We start from the raw sequence: 18703 nt of genomic DNA on the forward strand, positions 1-18703 counted from the left end.
TTGCACTTTACAACACATTTAAAATGTTTTGTTGGCAGCTGTGTAGACTCCACAGAGTCTTTAGCAAAGGCAGCTAGTTCAAACTTTACTGATGCAAATGAAAGGTGCAGTCATGTTTTCTAAGTTCTGTTCAAGTGTGCAGAGCAATGGGAGAAGGGCGACCCGTTCCTCCTTGCTCTCCTTGTAAAAAGGGGGTGCACAGATTCAGTTGTCTGGATGTGGGTCCCCTATTTATACTCATATTGTTTGTGAACCATTGAGCTTGACTTGTGTTTCGGTGCCTCCCAAGTGTCCCAATTGAAGCGGGACATCCCAGATTGACAGAGCGATGCAGTGCCTCAATTTCCCCATTGGAAATCTTGGGGGTATGTTGTTTTGATCTGTAAAGATGCCCCGTTACGGAATTCTTGTTTTGAAATGAGACGCCCTCTTATTTCAGTGTCGAGGCGGCTGGCATTACTGTTATCAGCGAAATGGGTCTGGATCCTGGGCTTGATCATATGCTGGCGATGGAGTGTATTGATAAAGCGAAAGAAGTGGGGGCTACGGTAAGCTCAATAAGTAATCAATCTGTTCAGAGGTCTTCCCCTCCGCACCGCTCCTATTTTATAATACAGTGGTGCCTCGCAATACGAAATTAATTCGTTCCACGAGTTTTTTCATTGTACGAGTTTTTTCGTCTTGCGAAGCACCACTGCATTTAAACACTGACAACGGCGGGGAGGGGCGGGGAGAAGCAGGACAGCTGCCGCAGCCGGTACCTCAGACTCACCAGCGTGTTGTGGCCACCGTGCGACACGGCTGCTGGAGGGTGGCGGGGCTCAAGAGCGCGACTCGGCGGAACCGCCACCAGGGAGAGAGAGGCGCTGGCGGCAACGGCTCTCTGAGGGGAGCGTGCGAGGGGGGTGGGCAGCGGCGCGAGGCACTAACCGTCAGCTGGAAGGTGGGAGGGAGCCGGAGGAGCGGGGAAGCGAGCGTGCGTGCGTGCGTGCAGTGACCGTAGCCATGACACGAGAGGCAGGGCCGTTTCGTCTAGCGAAACAAGCCCTTAGGGAAATCCGTCTTGCGAAGCACCTCAGAAAACGAAAAACTCTTTCGTCTTGCGAGTTTTTCGTCTTCCGAGGCATTCATCTTGCGGGGTACCACTGTACCTCCTTTGTTGTGGGTTTATCAGCTGTCAGCCACTGGGCTTAGAACATCCCACTCCTTTCAGCCCTTCCCAGCTCCAAATCTAAAATTTTGCATTTCCTTCCTTTTTCACTTAGGCATCAGCTACTGCCTCACACAGAGACAGGGTGGTAGAATAGAAGTGAAGTCCAGGCTATTTCCTTTGAATTCCTTTAAATATGGAATTCCATTAAAAGAATAAATTTAATTAAATGGTTTTTCAGATTAAAACTTTACAGTCACATATCCAACATACAACATAGAATCTCCTAGACTTTCCTTCCTCCCCTTTGTGGGTCCTATTCCCAATCATTTCCTCCTGCATCTTTTATAATAACCACTCCATTGTGTCCAAAATTCACCATTAAACTACAAGTGTTATTCCAAGCCTACTAACGATTTTAACTGGTTACAATGGTTTTTCAGATAAACTAAAACTTTTCTCCATTCCTTATTAAAATTTTGGTCTTCCTGATTTCTGATTCTTCCAGTTATTTTCGCCATTTCGGCATAATGCATCAACTTGATCTGCCATTCTTCTCTGGTAGGGACTTTATCTTCTTTCCATCTCTGGGCCAATAAATATGGAATTCCATACAGGAACACGATTGCACACAGGGGATCCAGCTAATATAAGTCAAGATTAAGGGTGCAATCCTATAGGCCAGAGGTGGTGAACCTGAGGGCCTTGTTCCCTTCTGTACAGCATTTTGAGGGCCACTTGCCAGGTGGGTGGAGCCAGAGGCAAGTGTTTTGCACAGTTGGCTATTTTCCACAAACACACTCTCTTGCAAACCCCTTGGTGTCATCTATCCAGACAAGCAAGGGGCAAGATCAGGGTTCAAGGACTAAATCCAGTCAGGGACAACACTAGGGGTGTGAAGCAGGACCAACTGAGGGGCACAACCTGGGGAAGGTTCCAGAGAAAGGGGCCTAGAGGCCTGGACCTGAGGGTCCACACACTAATGGCAAAATAAATGGAATGTATTTTATTGATACAAATATTTATATGCCTCTCACTCATAACAAGATGGAGAACAACAATATACAGTGGTACCTCAGTTTTCGAATGTCTCCGTTGACGAACGTTTCAGTTTTCGAACACCGTAAACCCCGAAGTAAATGCTTCCATTTTCAAAAACTCCTCAGAAGTCGAACGGCTTCCACTGGTGTATATGTTATTTTTCTCAATTTTCTTTATTAAATCTGCAGAGCGCCTTTTGTGCCTCAGTTTTTGTAAGTTTTGGCACTCAAACGGTCTTCCGGAACAGATTACTTTCGAAAACCGAGATACCACTGTATAATGATACTATGAGAAATTATAAATAAAGATGAGTGACTCATCTTGAAAATATGAGTTTTTATCAATAGTATCTCTTGGATGGTGAATGGCACTATATAGTGGGAAGAAACTCCAATGACAATCCTCGTTGTTACATATTTTTACATGGTTGTTTATTTGCATAGATTTTAAAATGTTATATATGGATGTTTTAGGATGGCCTGTACTTGTAATGCCTAATAAAGGTTTGTTGAAGTAAAGTAGAAAAGATTAAAATGATTTAGGGCTTCCATATGTCCAGATTTTCCTGGGATTTCAAAGGCGGAATTTACTGCCGGGGTGGTGGTGGGTGGGAGAGCGATTTCCGAAAGACGGTGCTTTGTCTTGGATCTTAGGCAAGTTAATCGAGTCAATCAAGTTTTTGTGATTTTGTAAAAAAAAAGTTCCAACAACTTTGGAAGCTCAGCAACTTTTGGGGTGTCCTGGTTTTTACTTTTTGAAATATAGCAGCCCATGATAACTGAATAGGCCTGTCAGCAGTGCTATTTTTCTAGAAAGAGTTACCAGAGCTCACCATGAGCAGCTCCCAGGTTCTCCTAAAATGGTGATTGCCTGAGAGGTGCTGGAACTTAGTTCTGGCGAGTTCCGGCGCAGAAAAGCCCTGCCTGTCACCACGTTTTCAAGATGTGCCTGAAAATTCGCAGCGAAGATGGCAGCCGAAGACATACAGTGAAGTCAACTCATATGGAAGCCTCCATGAGTTCTGCAAGGCTTACTCCTTGGTACATGAGTCCCATGTTCTAGGTACATTAGTTCAGGGGAATGTTGACTCTGTCCTCCCCCCGCCCCCAGCTGTGTTGGGCCTGTGGGAGATGAGCATCTGGCTGCTTCCAGACTAGGAGGCAACTGGCATGTTGGAGAACTGTTATGGCTATGGGGTGGACTTGTATCCATCTTTGGCCCACTCCGGTAACTAGTGTGTTGTCATCTGTTTTGCAAATATATTGTGAACTGCCTCAAGTAGGTCATTTTGTAAACAAGGAAGGATACTGCTAAATGAAGACGTGGGTATGGAATTGCAGCCTCAGCAATACAGAATAAAGCTGGGTCAAATGAATCTGGAGCTTTTGGATGGATATAGTTTAATTGGAGACAACTCCTTTTCTTCATCTGCAGGTGGTGTCTTACACTTCCTTCTGTGGTGGCCTGCCCGCTCCGGAACATTCTGGCAACCCCTTGAGATATAAATTCAGCTGGAGTCCACAGGGAGTCCTGCTCAACACTGTTCAACCTGCTACGTATTTAAAAAATGGAGAGGTGAAGTTGTCTTCATATACCTGTTAAAATGCAAAGATGGGAAATCACTAAGTATAATTCTAATAATAATAATTAATGAGTTATTTTCTTGTCTTTTCTCCTTGACTGAGTGTACTGTGCTTAGAATTAAGTGCTTCCGAGTGCAGTCATAGCCTTGGGATTTGTTTTTTTGTGTTGGAATCATTCTCACAGTCCTACCCCACACAAAAACACAATCCTGTTCCCCCCGCAAGCTTTCATTTTAGCAACCTAATCTCTCTGTTAAATAATTTTTTATTAAACAATTGGGAGTCAAAGTCTTTGCCAATCTACTGTTAGGCCCCCAGAGATTTGTCAGTGGATCCCAGGCTACCTTCTGCCCACCCTGTTTTAGGCTGCATACCCTCCAACATTTCTCCAATGAAAATAGGGACATCTCATTCCTTAACGATAATTTTACTATTTATACCCCACACATCTGACTGGGTTGCCCCAGCCACTCTGGGCAGCTTCCAACATAAATAAAAACATTAAAAAAGAACACTTCCCCATACAGGATTGCCTTCAGACGGCTCGGGGGTCAGATAACTCCATACCCTCCAACATTTCTCCAATGAAAATAGGGACATCCTAAGGGAAAGTGGAGGGACGCGGGTGGCGCTGTGGGTAAAAGCCTCAGCGCCTAGGGCTTGCTGATCGAAAGGTCGGCGGTTCGAATCCCCGCGGCGGGGTGCGCTCCCGTTGTTTGGTCCCAGCGCCTGCCAACCTAGCAGTTCGAAAGCACCCCCGGGTGCAAGTAGATAAATAGGGACCGCTTACTAGCAGGAAGGTAAATGGCGTTTCCGTGTGCGGCTCTGGCTCGCCAGAACAGCGATGTCACGCTGGCCACGTGACCCGGAAGTGTCTCTGGACAGCGCTGGCCCCCGGCCTCTTAAGTGAGATGGGCGCACAACCCTAGAGTCTGTCAAGACTGGCCCGTACGGGCAGGGGTACCTTTACCTTTACGGGAAAGTGGGACATTCCAGGATCGAATCAGAAACCGGGATGGCTTCTGTAAATCAGGGATGTCCCTGGAGAATAGGAACACTTGGAATGTCTGAGGCTATAATTCTGAGTGCCCTGTTATCTCAGGCCAGGTGAGCAAGGCCAAGGCACCAGAGATTGTTGTGGCCTGTATCATTGCTCATGCATCTATTCTGCTCCTGGTGTAGCGATCTGGTTCAACCAGTTCTACTGGAGTTCAAAATGTGCAGAAGCACCTTGGGGTTCATGTTCTTGTATTTTATTTTTCTAAGATTAGTAGAAGAGTGTCTGTCTCTTATTTTCTTGTTTTCTATGACAACTCCATGTAGATGCTCTCATTTAAAATGCATTTCTGCATTTATATATATATCTCACCCTACTGAGGTCTTCTGTGGTTATCAAATTAAAATGACCGATAACATTAGTATCCTTAGAATTGGGGTCATTGTTTGTGAGGTTCTTTAGCCATGAGCTGTTACCGTAGACTCTGATTATTTCCCGGGTTTACTCATCCCATGCATAAACTTTGCTGTCAGATGGGATTGTTTTAGTTTACAGCCTGAAGTAGTCCAATCAGATGACTTTAAGATCACTTCTGAAATTTTACGAGATGCCGTTGGTGTCTAAATAGCTCTGCACATAAGTATCTCTGTGTCCCCAAAGCCTTACCATGAGTTTGCAGAGTTGTAATATGAGAGATGTGTTTATTGGCTGCTTGAGCCAGGCAAGGTTCAAGAGCTGGAGCCTATGCATACCCCGAATTCACTTAAATGTCATAATCTTAACACAATTTATTCCTGTGACTTTCAGTGATGATGTAATTCCATGTTGCATTTTTGAATGTTTAGGATCAAAGTTTATAATCATTCCGGTTTAAGACACCCCAGAACTGAGCAGTTTTTATTGCAAAGAACTGGTTTGCTAAACTGAACGTTACGCTGTTAATCTTATAAACTAAATAGTCTTGAATGGATTCTTGTTGAGAGCCTGAAGGATATGTTTGCGTAGGTAGTTATACTGAGAGGTGTGGAGGGAAACCAGGAAGTTGAAGATGGGTTTGGGATCCTCCTGCATAGAAATGAAAGGAATCCACAGTCTTCCATCTCACGGGAGATGGACATTTCTAAATAGGGACTTGTTGCGTGTGAGGACTCCTGTTATAAAACATAGTACTGACTATTGTTTTTCACAATCCTTAGATTATTAATATTCCAGCCGGAGGAGCTTTGCTTGATTCTGTTACTGTCATGGATTTTTTCCCAGGATTAAATTTGGAAGGTTTTCCAAACAGGGACAGTACAAAATATGCCAAACCCTATGGCATTCAGTCAGCTCACACTCTCTTAAGAGGAACATTACGATACAGGGTAAGTACGTTTGGTACCGTGAAGGTCGTGGGGAATTCCAGGTGAACGTGTGTTATGGTTTTTATTCGTTACGAGAAAATTCAGCTGGGGTGGGACGTTCTGTAAATGGCTGATCTGCCAGGCTTAGCTTATGGCTGTGCTTATGTAATAAAATATTGTAGAAATGCGAGGGTGTGGAGAGCATCCATTTTACTTTGTGTGAGTTTCGGATGAAGATTGTCCTGTGTGCCCTTAACCGTGATCTCACCTGTAGTTTTATAACTCATTTAACATTTAGGGGTACTCTTATTTTAACTCAAGGAAATCATCATTTTATAGTTAAATAGGGGGAAATACCGTATTTTTCGCCCTATAGGACACACTTTTTCCCCTCCAAAAATGAAGGGGAAATGTGTGTGCGTCCTAAGGGGCGAATGCAGGCTTTCGCTGAAGCCTGGAGAGCGAGAGGGGTCGGTGTGCACCGACCCCTCTCGCTCTCCAGGCTTCAGGAAGCTATCCCCCCAGCCCCGCAAGCTCTGGGAACGATGGTGAAGCTGCGCGCAACTTCGCCATCGCTCTTGGACCCATTCTGGGGGCTGGGGTCAGGGGAAGCTCCGGCTTCCAGCCCCGCAAGCTCCGAGAGCGATGGCGAGGTTGCGCAACCTCACCTTCGCTATTTAAACTATTTTAGCATAGCACCCTATCCAATTTCAGGATGGCTTAAAACAGCAGGAAAAGCACAGCAAGGCGTTTATTGCACAAGAACTGTGTGTGCAAAAGCCGTCTTCAGATTTGTTGCATGTCGTTTGCTGCCTTCTGTCGAAATACCTATGCAGGCATATCAAAGGAAAGCTCAAAGGTTGGAATGGGAGGGAACCCATGTTGGTAGATTTCTGGCGTCGCATATGAGTTTGGCATGTTGATCCCTGTGTTTTGTGGCAGTTTCTAACCCCTCCCCCCCCCCCGTTCTTCCAGGGTTATTCTAAAGCCATTGGAGGCTTTGTGAAACTAGGACTGATAAATTCAGAGCCGTGTCCTATGCTCAGTGCAACAGCAGCTTCTATAACCTGGGTGAGTGTTCCTTTCATGGTCCAAGAGAAGGCTGCAGCTAAGGCAGGTGTGAAATGGATTCGCTTTGTATTTTGCCATCTACACCTATAATTATTTTGAAATCCAGTGTTCACACAATAGTGGGCTATCCCATTCCTGACAACAAAGCTCTGTTTGCACAACCAATGGCTGTACCTTCTGCCCTTCTCGTAAAGGTAAAGGTAAAGGTAAAGGGACCCCTGACCATTAGGTCCAGTCATGACCGAATCTGGGGTTGCGGCGCTCATCTCGCTTTATTGGCCGAGGGAGCCAGCTTCCGGGTCATGTGGCCAGCATGACTAAGCCGCTTCTGGCGAACCAGAGCAGTGCACGGAAACACTGTTTACCTTCCCGCTGGAGCGGTACCTATTTATCTACTTGCACTTTGACGTGCTTTCGAACTGATAGGTTGGCAGGAGCAGGAACCGAGCAACGGGAGCTCATCCCATTGCGGGGATTCGAATTGCTGACCTTCTGATCGGCAAGTCCTAGGCTCTGTGGTTTAACCCACAGCGACACCCGCGTCCACCCTTCTCATAGCCCACCCCTTTTCACATTTCTACTTTGAATGTGGACCGTTTCTACTGTCGCATGAAAAAGCTGGTGTTCATCACCTGCGGTTTTCTTAAGGTGCAAATGCTTGTACTTTCAACGTTCTGACTATTGATGGTGATCTGTTGTTATTATTTTTTTATATATTTACTCAGAAAGAACTTATGTGCAGGCTACTGGGACTTAAGCAGTCTGCAACATACGATGATCTCCGAAATGCCATCTACAATAAACTGAATGAGGATGCAAGGCAGCTGGATGCGGTCGAATGGTAGGAGATTTCAGGATTGACCTTTCCCAACAACCCCCCCCCCTTAAAGTGCCTCTCTAGCAAGGCCAGCCCACTAATGAGATAAAGTGAGGCAGAATGGATCCACAGGGGCAGCAGATCCCAATGTAGATCTTCATTCCCCTGCTTGTTTCTGATGTAGATCTTTACTCACCTCCTCCTTCCCTGGCAGGGAGGCGAGCGCCATTTTGTGGTTGGCCTCAGGTGCTCAAATGACTTGGGCCAGACCTGTTCTCTATCATCCAGGCGTATGAGACTAGTTAAAATGGCTAAGAGTAGCCTGCCAATTCCCAGAGAGCCAGTGTGGTGTAGTGGTTAAGAGCGGTGGACTCGTAATCTTGTGAACCGGGTTCGCGTCTCTGCTCCTCCACATGCAGCTGCTGGGTGACCTTGGGCTAGGCACACTTCTTGAAGTCTCTCAGCCCCACTCACCTCACAGAGTGTTTGTTGTGGGGGAGGAAGGGAAAGGAGAATGTTAGCCGCTTTGAGACTCCTTCGGGTAGTGATAAAGTGGGATATCAAATCCAAACTCCTCCCCCTCCCCCTCCTCCTCCTCTTCTTCTTCCCATTTCTTAAAAGCATGTTTTATAGCCAAACATTTGGTGTGAAACTGCAAGGTTCAGCAGCTCAATTTGCATGCAGGCCACTGGCTAGATGATGTTGTTGCATGGTATTGTTCTTCATTTGCATGCTTCATTTTGGCTGTAAGGCCACAAATGCATAACGATAGAATAAGATTATAAAACAAGTGAATCCAATAAAGCAGTATCGGCAATCAAAATAATTACTGTGACGTAATGGGGTGTACTTAACCTTCTCTGCTCTCTACATATATCTTGATAGAACGTAAGTAAAAACTGAAAAGGAAAATGCAAGCTGATTGCAGAAGTTAGGTTATGCATGGCAACACTGGAGGTGTAGCCCCAGGGCACTGTAATAAGGATGCCAATTAAGATGTGAGGAGGATCATTGCATCTGCTTTGCTTTCTCCTGACACACCAGTTGCCGGACCCAAATTGCAATGTGGCAGCATCCCATTCTTGCTTTGCGATCATGGGCTCGAGCCACGGCTCTCAGTTTTTTGGGAGAAGGCCCTGGGCTTTTCCTGACAAATGTTGCCTTGTCCTTGCTCTTTCAGGCTGGGTTTACTTGGAGATGAGCCTGTTCCAATAGCAGAAACAATAGTCGGCGCACTAGCGAAACACATGGAGGCCAAGCTGTCCTATGGTATGTGAAACACTCTGCTCGTGCTGGTTTTGACATAAAGCCTTAAATGGCTCAGGACTGCAATTCTCCGAGGACTGCCTCTCTCCATATGAACTTACCCGAACCCTGAGATCATTTTCTGAGGCCCTCCTTCCTGTGCCGCCTCCTTGAGAGGTCCAGAGGGTGGCAACACGAGAACGGGGCCTTCTCTGCGGTGGCTCCCCATCTGTGGAATGCTCTCCCTGGGGAAGTTTGCCTGGTGCCTTCATTATACACCTTTTTAACCAGGTCTTTGTTTGATTGACATCCGATGCCCTTTTAAATGTGCTTGTGGAAGGGGGAGGGTTGTTGGGTTTGTTTCTATTCCTATTTTTGTTATGTGTTTTGTGTTGGTTTATATTGCAGTTTTATGTGAATTCCCCTGAGATCTACAGGTATACAAATCTAATAAATAATGATAATAAATAATATTATATATACTAATATATAATATCAATCCGGCTATAGTTTTGGATTGATCTCTCTACCTTGTGCAGGAAGCTAAACAAATTATGTTGCTGCTCCCCCCCCCCCCAATTGCTAAGGGCTGGTCTCAACCACTTTAGCGTGTCTAGGCTAGAATACTAAAATGAGCAACTTCATTTTGTTCCTTCAGTCAAGACTATTTAGCTCCCCAACCCCATCCCATTTATTTTTATATTTTATTTCTGGTTGGCCACAACCAGATATTGGTGGAGATGTCTACATCAGTTATGTTACATTCTGCAACGTTCTACATTTGGGAAGCAGAAAGATGAATTTCCTTTGCAATCAAAAGCAGAGCTAAGGAGAACAGGGGTGGTATCTTTCACACACTTGAGTTTTCTTGGGTGTCGTGCAGTTCACTATTAAAGCTACAGCTTGTTCAACTTTTCTGACAACAGGAAAAGCAACATATTTCTGTCTTTCCCTTAGGTCCCGGAGAGCGCGATATGATAGTCATGAGGAATGAAATAGGAATCAAACATCCGTCCGGTCATTTGGAAGAAAAATATGTCAATCTTGTGGTGTATGGAGACGATAAAGGATATTCTGCAATGGCTAAAACTGTAGGGTACCCGACCGCTATCGCAGCAAAGATGGTTCTTGATGGTACGTATGGCTGTTTCTAAGTTGTGTGGTGCACCCAGGGTGTGTGGTTCTTTAAAGTAATCTTTAAAGTATTGTTTTAGGCAGTGGGTACTGAAATAATTCTTAAAGGCTGCATCGTTATTATTAATATCCCTATTAATCATCACTTGTGGGGCTTTTTTGTGTGTGTGTTTGTACATGACAACACTCACCAGTATGGAGTTTTTTTGCTCCCCATAGCAGCCATTTTGTGCTAGCAAAATTGAGATAGATAAGACTTCCAGCACCTTTTTATCCCCCCCCCCCACCAAAGAAAACACCCCACTGCTCATTTGTAAGTGTCAATTATAAGTCTTAAGCTCATAACAGTGATTCTGTGGTCATGCAGTTCATTGTTGTCCTCACATTCGCCACAGTTTGGTGTGCTAAGATCTTTATCACCCATGTGAGTCATCATGTCACATACTTGGGCCAATTTCAGGGTTCCAGCACCCAGCAGGACCCAATGTTGTTATGCGTCCTGGACCCCCAGACACCTTGGCACACTGTAGAGAAGTGTGTTTGTGTTTGTTATTATTGATTTTTGCATTCATACTGTTTTCGTAAGGTGTTTGGGGCCATTTATATGAGGAAAGCGGTTAACTGCAATAATTAATAATATAAAGTGAAGGTAGACTCTGCCATCTGGAACGCCTTGTAGCTTTGCTCAGAGTATTGCTGCCTAGCAAAGAGGAGGGACCTCACAAGATTTTGTGCAGGGTCCCCTCGGCCTAGGGGACGTGGGTGGGGCTGTGGGTTAAACCACTAAGCCTAGGACTTGCCGATCAGAAGGTCGGCGGTTTGAATCCCCGCAACGGGGTGAGCTCCTGTTGTTCAGTCCCTGCTCCTGCCAACCAAGCAGTTCGAAAGCACGTCAAAGTGTAACTACATAAATAGGTACCGCTCCGGCGGGAAGGTAAACGCCGTTTCTGTGCGCTGCTCTGGTTCACCAGAAGCGGCTTAGTCATGCTGGCCACGTGACCCGGAAGCTGTATGCCAGCTCCCTCGGCCAGTAAAGCGAGATGAGCGCCGCAACCCCAGAGTCGGTCACGACTGGACCTAATGGTCAGGGGTCCCTTTACCTTTACCTTTTACCCCTCGGCCTGCAGCTGTAAAGTGTAAGTGTAAGAGGAACTGGTTTGTTTTAAGAATTGGTAGCTCTCTCGTGCCAAGTTCCTCCCAATTGAACCCTTTCAGATGCTGTTGGACTACATCTCCAGTTATCCTTGTCTCTTGGACATGCTGACTGGGGCTGATATGAGTTGGAGTCCAACAACCTTTGAAGCACCCCACGTTGGGGAAGCCTGCTATAAGCGCATGTAATTTCACTGTTCCACTGTGAGCAGAGCGCCAGGGCTTCATTCTAGTGGGGCTGCAATCCTTGTCACTCCACTTACCCAGCCCCCGTTAAATTAAATAGGACATACTTCTAAGAAAACGTGGTTAGGATTGCACTGTAAAGTTTTAAAATAATTGCTGTACAGGTTGCTTTTTTCTCTCTATCTCCTTTAAAGAAGAGTTAATCAAATACAAGAGGTCTGGAGGGTGGCAACACAGGAACGGCCTTTTTTGGGTTGGCTCCCCCATTTGTGGAATGCTCTCCTTAAGGAGGCTTGATTACCTAGCTTTAGGCACCAGGCGAAAATGTTTCCCTTCAACCAAGCATAAGGCTGATTAACATACCCTGGTCTTTTAAATGTATCTGTGGAAGGAGGTTATTGGCTTGTTTTGCTTCTGCTTTTGTTTCATTATGTATTTTGAAGTTTTAGGTTGCAAATCGCCCTGTGATCTTCAGATGACGGGGTGGTATACAAATTTAATTAATGATAACAGTGACATTTTTCTCTTTATGTTCCAGGAGAAATTGACACCAAAGGCATGGTCATCCCATTAACCAAGAATATTTATGGACCAATACTCGAACGTGTCCGAGCTGAAGGAATTACCTACAGTACCCAGAGCGTTATCAAACAATAAAGGAGACATATTTTCTACCCTCCTTTTTTCCAGCCCGTAGTTTTGCACGCACATTTTGAAGCCTAAAAATAGTTGTCCGTAGGCACTATTCCCCTGAAAGTCTTCCCTGTCCAGAGCCCATTGAAATGAATAGCAGCTACACAACAGCAGAACTGTTCTCTTGTATGCAGTGCCAGTCTGCTTTAGTGAAACTTCGACAAGAGAAATTCTGGGTGAGTTGTGCTATATGCCTTTTTTTACAGACTGGGATTCAACCCACTCTTGACCTGGAAGCAAATCCCACATAATTCAGTTTGGCTTATTTCTGAGCAGGTTGCCCTGCCAGGGTGATTTGTAAAACTTTCAGGTGGAGAACAGGTGTTCAGTCCTAGCAGAGGAGCGCAGGACTCTTCAAACGATGTTTTTAATCATGTCCTAAATGCTGCAACATTGCTGAATGTAGTGAGTTCAAGACTTCATTTTTAAACGGAAGAATGACCCCGAAGATGTGACAAGAAGAAAATCGTAATATTTGTTGCTTTCCCCATTCTATTCATCATATGTGTAGTCGGCCGAAGGTCCTGATACGTACTATGAAGAGCTTCTGTTTAAAGTCCAGGAGGTGTCGTTTTCCACGAAATAGCAATCATTTTATTGTGTCCTCGGCCGCCTTCTCAGAATGTATATGGGGCAGCCCTCCCACAAATAAGCACCTCAAGAGTTCCTACTTCCCTGATGACCATGGAGCCAGATGTGTGTTGGAACCGCATGCATCTGTACCCTTCATGGATCCCATCATGAGGTTTTCAGAGGCCATAGCTCAGCCCTGGCACCTCCTCGTAAAAGGATCTTTGGAAGAAAGAACATGAAAGGCCTGTGCCTAGGACTGAAGACCTTTTTCCAGACAGAAGATAAAGGGTCACATAGACCAATGGTCTGAAAACCCTTTCATGGCAGACATAGCCATGGAAGTTGCACTCTCTCTCTTGTCCTCATCAGGCGTTCCAGTTAGGTTAAAGTAAATGTGGGGGCAGGAGGAGAATAACTTCTGTGGCCTCCTAACTAAAATTTGAGGCACCTTCACAAATTTGCTTCAGACCATCACCTTCCACAAACTGGAAGGTGACAAGTATAACAACCGCGATGGTGGAGCTAGTATATTAGTCTTCATTCGCCCCACATAGGTGTTTACTTTAACCTGATCGTGATACCTGAAGGGGGCTTATATCATAATATCAAAAGTGGAAACTCATTTTAATTTGCACTATAGTGCTTAGAAAATCACATCAACAGTATTTATGTATGTATTGGAAAAAACCATGATTGTTTAAAACACTTTAGTAACATATTTGATGTGAGAGCTTGGGAAAATAGCATTCTCTGTTTCACATGTGCCAAATTTTGTATTGTTTGAAACCATGCTTCAGTCTCCTGGTTAATATCCAAAACAGACCTAAGCTATGGAAAGACAGTGCATTGCAGCTTGTATGCTTGCTACAGGCTTTTAGTTTCTCTACTATATATTCTGTGAAACTATTACATTGTGCCTCTTAACATCTTTATTTGCTTTATGCTTGTGAGGAACAGCAATATTTTAGATGCAGTTTTTGTACTGTGTGCACTGTCCTTTTGAGAGGAACGCCTAAGTGTTCTTGTTCTGCAGTTGCCTTTCCAATCAACCTCACCCAAAACAAAAATAGGACATTTCGGCATACTGGGCTTATTAACTACGACCATTTCTCTGCCTTATATCACTCATATCTGGTAGTTTTAAATGGAGACGTTCCAGATACAGTCAGGCCTCCAAGGTCTTTGCCTCAAGAAATGAATACAAGGTCATTTTCTTCCTGGAAAAAATAAGGTCAGAGATAGCCCAACTGCTTTGGTATGTTTTCATTGTAAGCACCAGGGATACATAGAATGCATCACATGAACTGGTTATTATATGGAATTTGGCTTCTGGAACTCAGTGGTTGTCTTTTGCATGTAATGCTAATGAGTTATGGGTTAGCACATGAGCCACAGCGAGTCTTGGGTTTGCATGCTCCGTTCTCTTCCTGCAATGCAGTCCTAAAGGAGAGTTTGGAAACTTTCATTTCTGATGCAGACTTAGACTATATCTGCAGCTTTCCATGTTGCCCAGACCTAGATTGACGGCTTAGTCTGAACCATGCATAGTCAAGCTATAGTTCTTGAAGCGGTCTTATTTTCACCAACTGTGATTAAGATAAAACACAGTTCAGGGTTCAGATGTAAAAACTAAAGTGTAGGTTGGGGGAGCGCGGGAGCCCAAGACTTCTTTTGGCTTGTCTTCATTATTGCAGTTTGCTATTGCATGTGAACCATGCCATTGTCTAATTTTCAAGTTGAAATCTTGCTAAAAAGATTTTCCTTCTGTTTGCCTCCGGTACTCTGGATTTGTCAGACATCTCTCTCAAGGGTGAATTGTCAAAAAATAATTGTCACCTCTGGCACGATCTCTTTAGTAACGAGTTGAAAATGTAGATGGAGCTCTAGTTTTTGTTATAAAACTCCTGTTTCTTTTGGACAAAATGAACTGAGGAAATGAACTATAAACTGAAATAACCGGTGTCGAAAACATGTAGTTGTCACGGAGAAGAAGCCGTAGGAAAGTGGTAGAGTGAAAATGATTTACTAGGAGAACAATGAAACTGTTTCATTTCAATTCTGACTTATACATGTTCTGTGTTCGAATCAGGGGCTGCCAGCCTAGAAACCTCTTGCCACATGTTTGAATGAAGGGCAAGCTATGTCTCACAATCCTCTAACTTCCTTACGGTAAAGAAAGGTCTGTTCGAGAGCAATCAAGAAGGTATTAACTTAAGTCATCTACCTGTGTTCTTACAGAATATGTCCGCATACAGGAATGTGCTGCAAGAAACGTGAAGAAGAAATAAGTTCAACGTGTTTTAGTGCTCACTCAGCCTGACTGCTGTGGTGGAGTTTGTATACCAGACCAGTTCAGCTGCTGGCTGGATTCAGCCCTCTTAAATAGCTTGGAGGGTTGACTAAGGGGAAGATGGCTTCTCTTCAGTTTGCACTGTGAAACACCACATTTCCAGTGCCAACCCTGATGAAGGGAACATAAATACCCCCTGCAGGCTGGGTGTCCTTTTCAGTCTTCTTGCCATAGTCGGGTTTACTGCCTTTGGGGCTCTCACTTTCTCCCTCAATGTAGGGCACAAAACGCCACCCCCCCCCCTTTGGCATGGAAGCATCCCTTCTGGTTTTTTGGTTTTTTTTAGTAATTGGGGAGCTTTTCAGTTCTAATAGGCTGTTTATGACTTTTATTTTAGAATTAAAAACCCAGTGCATGTCCTCTTCCCACTGCTCATCCAACTCCCCTAGGCATGACATTTCTTTTCATGGAAGCTCTCCTTTTATATGACTTAATACTTTCAGTTTGCAGGTCTGGAAAGGAACAAGTGAATCACATCACTCAGAGACTGGATCACGGAAAAAGTCTCTGTGTGCATTTCTTTTCAGTATTCTTTCTGGGATCCTTTTCTTACCAAGGGCAAAGTGTATTTTTATGTGCTGTATTGGGTTTGGGTAAATCCCATGCTGCTTCTGCGATGCCATTCTCCATTAAAAACTTTTGACTTTCATTTATACTTGTCTCCTTCCACATGATCAAAGCTGTGTGAGTGTAAGATACATTTCATCTTCAAGGCCCCTTTGCAGTTCTGTATGTGTAAACTTCCTGGTTTTCCATTTTTGTTGTTGTTACTTCAATCCTGTCCTGAGTTCATACTAACTAGGTAGCTATTGTCAGGTTTCCACTTTTTGTAGTCTGAGAAAGGAAAACAAAAGTTAAATAGGCATTGCTAGTTAAAGATGTATTGGGAGACTTGCGATAAGTGAAACAGCATCTTTTCTACACTTGACCCAGTTTACCGAAGTAGGCTCTGTATCTTCTGAGTCTGCAGCATGGATTACAATAAAAATTAATTAGAATATGTCATTTTTGTCTGAGACTGTTTGCTAGCTCAATTTAGGAACCGATGCACATTTATTAAAATGAATAATCCAGGACAAGTTGAAGATTATGAAAGATTTCTTATTCCTTTTTGCCCCAGATCAAAACCCAATGTGTTGCTAAAGAGATTATTCCAAGGACTTATGTTTAAATAACTAGTCAGCATGCTAAAATGATGAATGTGATTACAGATGTTGATGGAAGGAGACCTTGCAAGCAGCAGACAACTCCTTGATTTCTTTTATTTATTTACTTACTTGAAATAACACCCCTTCAACGAAGTTTTGCATAAAGGTGGCTATCTTAGTGTAACATTCTAACGCGGGACATTTGTGCCATAGTAAGTGATTTTAGGATTGCAACTTTAGTTCACAACCAGGTTGATTTTCCTGGGTCAAATAAGTGGTGCACAAGATCATTATATCCTCATTGATTATTTGAATTGCTCGGTGCCCTAGGATTATGGGGTGGGAGAGAAAATAGAAGGAAAGAGGATTAGGAAATGGGGTTATAGAAGCAGCCATAAGATCAAAATTAACCCTGTGGCACTTACATCCCCAGGGATCTTATGAAGAAGAATTATTGGGGCTGCTTATGCTCAGTGCTTGTTTTGGAACAAATAAGGGGGCAGGATGAACTGTGAAAATTGTTTTGCCTTTTTAGGCCGTGCATCTGGAACATAAAAGCTGCCCTCCCCTCCGGTATGTACTTTAAATGCAAATTTGGATTTACTTTCTTTTTGAAGGCAGCTCAGTGTCTTGTACGGTAGCTGCTCAGACTAGAGCAGGGGTAGGTAACCTAAAGCCCGTGGGCAGGATGCGGCCCAATCGCCTTCTCAATCCGGCCCGCGGACGGTCCGGAAATCAGCATGTTTTTACATGAGTAGAATGTGTCCTTTTATTTAAAATGCATCTCTAGGTTGTTTGTGGGGCCTGCCTGGTGTATTTACATGAGTAGAATGTGTGCTTTTATTTAAAATGCATCTCTGGGTTATTTGTGGGGCGTAGGAATTCGTTCATATTTCCCCCCCAAAATATAAGTCTGGCCCACCACATGGTCTGAGGGACGGTGGACTGGCCCATGGCTGAAAAAGGTTGCTGACCCCTGGACTGGAGTGATCCCTGAGGTAGCAGCAAGCATGCACTTTGTAACAATAAACAGCGACAGCACTGGTTGCCTTTTTTGCAGGTTCAACCCCTGTTGTTTTACTGTACCTCCTGAAAGGTGACTGGAACTTCTAAAGCTGTCAGTGTACGACATCCGTTTAGCAAGCAATCTGAGCAGTGAATAGTGTGCCATTTAGGAAAAGAGCATACATGGAAAGATCTAGTCTTCCTCTCCTGTTTCTGATCCCATGTGCTGATCTATCGGCGGCACATCTCTCTCTAGTTATTAAGAGGTATACAGATGTATCCACACAATGTTCAGAACACTACTGGTCTGTTTTTGCTTTCGCTTCTTTTCTTTTGCAGTTGGTGGCTAGGCAACCTTTCAAAATTTGTTGTGCTTTTTTTTAATTAAAAAATATTGTTTAAATTGGATTTTTTTTGGTGTTACATAGCAAACAGATAAATGAGGAACGGTACATCTATTGTCTCCACTTTCAATTTATAGTCTATTTTTTAACAGTTTGGTGAGAGACATTTTTTTCATAGCCATCTTGCAGTTGGTGAGGGGGATATTGATCTATTGGCTAGTCATAGTCACATGGGTTAGGTCCTTTGTGTATTTATTTTTATTGATGAGGTTAGGGGTTCCCGGGCTTGGTTGGTTGTGATTAGTTGAATGTGGTGTGGCTTATTTGTGTGAGGGAGGCGGGCTAGGTTGTTGGGTCAGGTGGGCCATTTTGATTCGTATGCTGTTGGAAGGGACAGGCCATTGTCCTGTTGTGCTGCGGATGTAATACAGGGGAACCCACACTAGGGTGAAGGCACCCTCCATAGCTTGTCCCTGTGCTGCTTTGAGTTTGTTGGTTAACTCTTCTAGTAGGGTGGTTTCCCATACGTTTTGGTACCAGTGCTCCTGATAGGTCCTTCCAGTGTCTAGTTGTGATACTTCTAGCAGTTGAGAGCGACTTATGCACTCAGGTGCGTTGTTGGCCTGGAAGATATTTAATAGGGTGAGTTCTGGAGTTGCTTCTTGTTATCTTGGAAATTTCCTGCAGTACTGATATCCAGAAGGGTTGGACTTTCCGGCATTCCCGCCACATGTAGAGGTACATGCATATTCTGGTGCAGCCTCTCCAGCATTTAGATGAAGTTCCTGGGTGTATCCGTGCCAGTTTCTGTGGTGTTAGAGTGAGTTCTTTTGGCTGAGATGGATTTGAATGGTGGTTTTAGACCATTGGG

The 18703-nt window shown here is 44.2% G+C and overlaps 1 protein-coding gene across 3 annotated transcripts in view; it reads left to right on the forward strand.

Moving 5' to 3' along the window:
• Positions 1-15984, forward strand: part of AASS (aminoadipate-semialdehyde synthase) — a 41661-nt gene extending 25677 nt beyond the window's left edge. For all 3 annotated transcript variants that reach the window (XM_083399516.1, XM_083399517.1, XM_083399515.1), the window contains 8 exons: positions 440-548; positions 3626-3766; positions 5968-6135; positions 7090-7185; positions 7911-8026; positions 9183-9271; positions 10205-10381; positions 12258-15984. In XM_083399516.1, coding sequence (XP_083255642.1) covers positions 440-548; positions 3626-3766; positions 5968-6135; positions 7090-7185; positions 7911-8026; positions 9183-9271; positions 10205-10381; positions 12258-12376 — 1015 coding nt within the window. In that variant the 3' untranslated portion in view covers positions 12377-15984. The remainder of the gene's footprint in view (positions 1-439; positions 549-3625; positions 3767-5967; positions 6136-7089; positions 7186-7910; positions 8027-9182; positions 9272-10204; positions 10382-12257) is intronic.
• The last annotated feature ends 2719 nt before the right edge of the window (positions 15985-18703 follow it).

The sequence above is a fragment of the Podarcis tiliguerta genome (assembly GCF_965153285.1).
Source record: "Podarcis tiliguerta genome assembly, chromosome: 10".
Lineage (NCBI taxonomy): Eukaryota > Metazoa > Chordata > Lepidosauria > Squamata > Lacertidae > Podarcis > Podarcis tiliguerta.